The 6,132-nt window shown below is 33.9% G+C and overlaps 1 protein-coding gene across 1 annotated transcript; it reads right to left on the bottom strand.

Moving 5' to 3' along the window:
• Positions 1–2,475: 2,475 nt before the first annotated feature.
• Positions 2,476–5,091, bottom strand: LOC112511675 (protein TRIGALACTOSYLDIACYLGLYCEROL 5, chloroplastic). Its single transcript, XM_025117383.1, has 4 exons — positions 4,999–5,091; positions 4,848–4,892; positions 3,025–3,057; positions 2,476–2,743 (listed from the first exon to the last, which is right to left on the bottom strand). The coding sequence occupies exons 1-4, from the start codon at positions 5,036–5,038 to the stop codon at positions 2,601–2,603; spliced, it is 261 nt and encodes an 86-aa protein (XP_024973151.1). The 5' UTR covers positions 5,039–5,091; the 3' UTR covers positions 2,476–2,600.
• Between the last annotated feature and the right edge of the window lie 1,041 nt (positions 5,092–6,132).

Below are 6,132 nucleotides of genomic sequence, written 5' to 3'. Positions count from 1 at the left end.
ATTTATGTTAAATGAGAGGTATTTTCATCTTTTAGTGATCGCATTTGTCATCTTACAATCAAAAACCAAAGGGACCAAATGACAGGTGTGGAATCTGCCATAGACCTTTATTGGCGAACATCCGTCTCGTTCGAAATTGATTTTCCATCCAAATACCCATTTGGGAAAAGATCCGAAAATAACCTTAAAAAAAGAATCTAAAAGTTGATCCAAACCGTTGGAGTAAGAGGATCCAATGGATGTGGTTAAAAAGGGGTTAATAACAACGTTTTTTTTTAAAACAAGAATATCCTCCCTATTTTTTAAATAAAAAATGGACGAAATATATCTAAAATTGGACCGAAACTAATTACATCAAAAGAACGATAATTTTGTTATCTTCGATTTCACATGTATATTGATATATTTTTGCATCCATTTTTCATGGTTCTTTGATTTTTTTTTTTGGCTATTTTCTCGATTTTGTTACCATAAATGGCTATTTTGGTGGTAAATCCTTTCTAAATTCGTTATGAGATTGATTTTTGTAGAATTGTTGCAGTTGGAGGAATTTGAAAGAGCCGTTATCTGCAGCTACGGCAAACCTTCAACGGATGATGCAAAAGACCGCCATCGCAACTTCATTCACACGATCGAGAATCAGATCTCGAGAGTCGAAAGTTCCTGGAACGATTCATCCGTCTCGATAGGGAAGCCACCGAGTCCTTGGGTGAGCCTTGATGGAAACGAGCGAAAGGAACTCACGCAATTTCTTTCAGGATTTGCAAATCCGGGTGATCAAAAACTAGCAAAATCTGGCTTAGATGGCAAAAAACACGACACCAGAATGCTCCAAAAAATCGTCTAAAGACTATAAGTTTTCTGGGCATTGAAGATCCGTAAGTGCCGGTGCCGATATAGGTTCCTGGACGATCATTGTTTCTGATGACAGAAAGCTAGAAAAAATGAAAGTACAAAGTTGTAATAAAAGCAATTTGAAAGTATATTGTTATAATAAAGAAAAATGCAAGTATGATGACTTAATAAAAATATTATTGTAATAAGAAAAAACAAAAGTACAATTTCATAATAAGAAAATTTACGAAAGTAAGTTAATATATATCTATATAGAGGTTAGTTCAAATACTAACCAAGATTATCGTGTTAACTTTGTTAACCGATCTTGGTCGTTGATTTGAACATGCAACGATTGTCATTTATTGAGACTAAAAATTTAATTATTTAATTATCATATTAATAAAAAATTAGGTTCACAATGGCTCAGAGGGTAGAATTGTAAAAAGTGAATGATCTTAACGTATCCTATTTTGTCAGCCTCTTTTGTAACTTCCAATCAATAAAGAAACCGTCAATCTCAACGATCAATATCTTAAATCAGTAGCTAAATATTAGGTTTATAATCTTCATCAAAACAATGGAGGATTTGGAAGGATTACCAGGCGACAACATCCAAATAAGATTGAAACATGTGTGTGAACCTAATGAACAATATGTGAACCTAATGAATAATATGTGAACCTAATGAACAATTGAAAAATTAGGTTCATAATCTTCATCAAAACAATGTGTAAACCTAATGAACAATTGAAACATGTGTGTGAACCAAATGGACATATTGTGTGAACCAATTGAACACAAATGTGCACGAGTGAACACATATGTCGACGTTTGAATGAACATGTGCGTGAACGGTTTGATTATTTTCTTCACTTTCGGAATTCGAATTCCTAGTGTATTCGTAGACGCTTTTAGCTTTTTCATTCTCATTGTCGTCAATCTGTTTTACTCTATGATTATCCATATTATTCGGACTATAACGGAATCTTTACAAAAGGGACTTTTTTGAAATTTACAATGTCAAAACCATTGTAGAAAGAATGAAATGTAAAAATCAGTAAGATGAACAAATGTGAAACTTCATGTCATTATTACATGAAGATCAATTAGTGATATTTTAAGATTTGTAACTCTCAATTAAAATATTGGAGAGTTACATAAAAATAACAAATTATCTAAAGACCCTTACACTTAATATGTGAATTACATTTGAACCTAACTAAAAGATGGAACATGATTGCTTGATGTTGGTTAGCATAGTTAACACAAAAAAATGGGTTAGTATTTGAACCAACCCCCCCTCTCTCTCTCTATCTATCTATATATATATATATATATATATATATATATATATTAAAGGTATATCATAGGCTTGCATAGCAGGTTGGATATCCAGGTTAATAAAAAAAATGATATGGTAGATAATATTAATTTAGAAATAATTATCGATTAATTTTACATATAGGAATACTTGGAAAAACGATTTTATATGAATTATTACTATATCTTGAATTTGATGTTATTTCTTATGATAGAAACGCCAAATTAAAGAATTTTTTTCGTATTATCGAGGAAACTTTTACAGATTTTGCCCAGGAAAATCGAAGTTTTCGTTCAAGTTAATATGACAAATGGATACAACAAACCAACGGAACCATCGATTGCACATACATACTTTCATTGACACATGCTCCAGGTAATGAATTGAAGTTTTTTTCACAGATTATTAAATGCTGCTCTTACAAATAGACATGAGAAGCCGGTCAAGATGATTGTTTTGTACCTTCGGTTTCACCTTTTTTATTGAAATCGACGCCCTGAAAAATAACTCTAGAAGATCGGTACTTGCTACCAAATCCTGTGCCGAACCCCCATCCAAGCCCTAGCCCCACTCCACACCCTCCACCTTCCAAATTCAATACCCAATAATGAAGAGTGTGTTATATGAACAAAATATATGAATGAATGGGGTTCTTTCGTTAAATGACTTTCTGTAAATCCATGACCTTTTGACAGGTTTGCGAATGTCACTGCTTACGAGAAGAGAATCAGTTCCATACAGAAGAATGCCTAGAAGCTTGTCAGAAGGTCATGGATTTAAAGAAGCTTTTGTCAGGAGGTCATTTAGCTAAATAACCCGAATGAAGAACATGTACTATTGATGTACAGCAATCTTAAATGGCATACCTGCACCGAGACCTAGGAAATTCAAAGGCATACCTAAATTGGATACAATATTTAATCAGTGAACCAATTTGCTGGAGCAAATGTAAGAACATGCAATTCCAAATGGCATAAATATCAAGACACCAACATATATGTAACAACATCCATCTACAAACCTCGGAAGACATAAATAAATACATTTACAGCTCTCAGAAATTTGGTGGGCTTTCCTTGGCTAAAAAACAAAGCCAAACGAACACAGTAAATCCCATACAGAGGTAGGGTCTGAGGAAGGTAAGATGCACACACACCTTACCTCTATCCCAAAGGCCCAAAGGGTAGAGAGACTGTTTCCATGAAGACAACTTCTGTTAGCTCTAACGAGTTCTTTTTTCCCCCAGCTTTAACAACTAATTTCTTGAGCACATCATAGATGCTTGTTATACAGAACCAAAACACTTGAATGATATCAGTGGAAAAATAGTAGATGGTAGAAAGTTTTGATGGTTGGTTGATGAGACGTGTCCTTGTTACAGAGCAAAAAAACCTCCAAGGTGAACCATGCTATGTCTCTTTGTTAGATTCTACCAGGTTTGACAAGTTAGTTTTGATCAACAGTCCTTGGCACTCTCAATGCACTTGATTTTACTCATGTATCGACTAGTCTGCCAATAATATTCAAATCCCTAATGGTAAAACATCTACTCATCATGTTATCTTCCAAGAATGGATATACCAATTAGATATGGTTGCAATATGTATAGAAGTACTGGTGCCATTTGAAGTTTACCAAAATTTTTGACAAACTTTCTTTTTCTCACACACTTTTCGCAGGCTGAGGGTATTCATGAAAACAACTGCTCAACTAGTTAGGGTGGAGGACAGGTCCATGTACATCACACCCCCAGACCCGACCTCGGAGTGGGTTTTACTAGGCTCGTTTGGTTTCTTTTGGTTTGTAATATCGTCTCCCAGGACCACCACATAAACTAATTTAAAGCTACCAGGACTACCAGTTCTTTTGGCTCTGAGCAAATTTAGAGGGTAACAATACTAGTAGACTTTTTAGCAAGTTTTATCCAGATGTCTATTAACTTATGTACTTAACAATGGCTGTAACATTCACCGCATGAAAACATTGTGCAAAATTATTTTGTATCACTTCTGCCCACCCTATTGAAACCTAGCTTCAATGTTGATGGAGCTGGTAATTGTTAGAACTAAGCATAAATGTAAGCTACCAAACAAGCACCTCTGTCAATCTTGGGTGTAATAGTAAAATGAATGAAAGTTGGAAACACCTTCTCCTAATACACCCATCCCAATATTACTACAAGATTCATTATGTACCAAAACTTTAAGCGAAATTAGCCTAGCCCATGGCACACTAGAAACAATGCAGAAGATTTACTACAATTTGGAAATCGAAAACCAGTATCCAATACTTCTTTCTCTATTTTGTCATGGTAAATAAGAGCGATGGTTGTTACTTCCATTGATATGATTGTAGGGTCAATTATTTATATCTTTGGAAGACAATCCAGTAAATTTTGTTGCTTTACCAAATCCCAATTTGAGTACCCCCAATCTCCTAAACCTAAATTCGCAATTTATGAACCCAAATCTATCCACATATGAATCCAGAATCTGGACGGATATCCCTCAACCGCCCAAAATCCAATTTGCAATTTATGAAAAGGAAGAACAGATACTTGTGGAGCACTATATCCGTAAAACATTGATCAATCATATGCACAAAAATATAAGTAATTGGAAGCAGAAACAAGTGTGTGTATATCGTGCGAATGTCTGTGAAGTGAGAGAGAGAGAGATAGAGAAAGAACCTCCGAAACCCCATCCAACGCCGAAACCGCAACCAGCTCCAAAACCTAAAACAGAAACCTAGTGAGGATTTTGCAGGATGAATCTCAATGAAGAGCTAAAATTAGACAATGTATTTGGAAAGTAAACACAAAAGAACGATAAGAAGATTACCGAATCCAACACCGGTTCCATCGAAATTTGTAAGCACCATCCGGATGGAGCTCCCTAACCACGAAAATGGCGGATTCCCCCTCGCTACCCACGTTGCCTAAACCTCTAGAAAGAAAACTACGATTTTATTTTGAGAAAGTTACATAATTCGTCCCTGTACTTCTACAAGTTGCGCAATTTTAATTTATTGATATTTTTTTAATTAAAATAACAAAATACCTTAATAAATTTTTTTAGGAAGAAATCCAATAAAACCCGAACTTTAATGTTTGAAATTATTAAATCATTGGACAATTTTTTAAGACAAATAAGTCGTTAAACTTTTCAAAACCTGTCAAATAAATCCTTACACTTTCTTAAACCTATAAAATAGTTCGCACCACCATCGTCAGTCTGTCGCCGCCGCCGCACCCAGTTCCCGAAATTTTTGATTTCTCAGGTTCGGTTCCAACAATTTTTGGATTTCTCAGTTTGATCTCAAAAGTTTCTTTTCATCTTATCTTTTTAAGGTGCGTTTCCATTAACATAAACACTTTGATTTCAACTTAACCACTAACTTCCGTAAAATTTTCTTCCCAGTTCTTCGTTCTAGCCTCATGTGATGAACCTGAAGTCTCCAAATACAGTTCTTGTTTTTCTCTTTTGAAATCAATTTAGTGTAGTCACGTCTTAAGTTTTCCTTCTAATTTTAAGTCTGTCAAATGAAAACCAACAACATCTGAAATCAATGGAGTCATGTCTTAAATTTCCCAATTAATGCACATCTCATTGCAAATAATTAAAATTACATAAAATTAATGAAAAATACATAAATTACACTACTATCCTTAATATCTTATTTTCATTTATTATAATTTTAATTATGGATTAATTAATTTAGAGGTTCATAATTGTTCTTGTATTTTTATAAAACAAAAATGTTCTCATTTAAACCTTCATCAATTTAATCCTGAACCATATATCCGAATACGCATAAAATAAATGATATAATAAATGTATTAAGCCATAGGTTATGGAGTAGATTTATAGGCATCATATTGCCATTGATTTCAATATCTACTTTACTCAATTAAGATCACTATTCTTAAACAGATGTGAAATTAGGTATATATATTTATACAAATGTTTATGCAG

Source organism: Cynara cardunculus, assembly GCF_001531365.2.
Source record: "Cynara cardunculus var. scolymus isolate 2C chromosome LG 4, CcrdV1, whole genome shotgun sequence".
In the NCBI taxonomy this organism is placed as follows: Eukaryota; Viridiplantae; Streptophyta; class Magnoliopsida; order Asterales; family Asteraceae; genus Cynara; species Cynara cardunculus.
This window is presented reverse-complemented; position numbering and strand designations above follow the sequence as displayed.

Coding starts and splice junctions, on each gene's coding strand:
- LOC112511675 (XM_025117383.1), bottom strand. CDS start 5,038: ATGGTGCTTACAAATTTCGATGGAACCGGTGTTGGATTCG. Junction 4,893..4,998: donor TGGAACCGGTGTTGGATTCG/GTAATCTTCTTA, acceptor TTTCTGTTTTAG/GTTTTGGAGCTGGTTGCGGT. Junction 3,058..4,847: donor CGTTGGATGGGGTTTCGGAG/GTTCTTTCTCTA, acceptor TATCCAATTTAG/GTATGCCTTTGAATTTCCTA.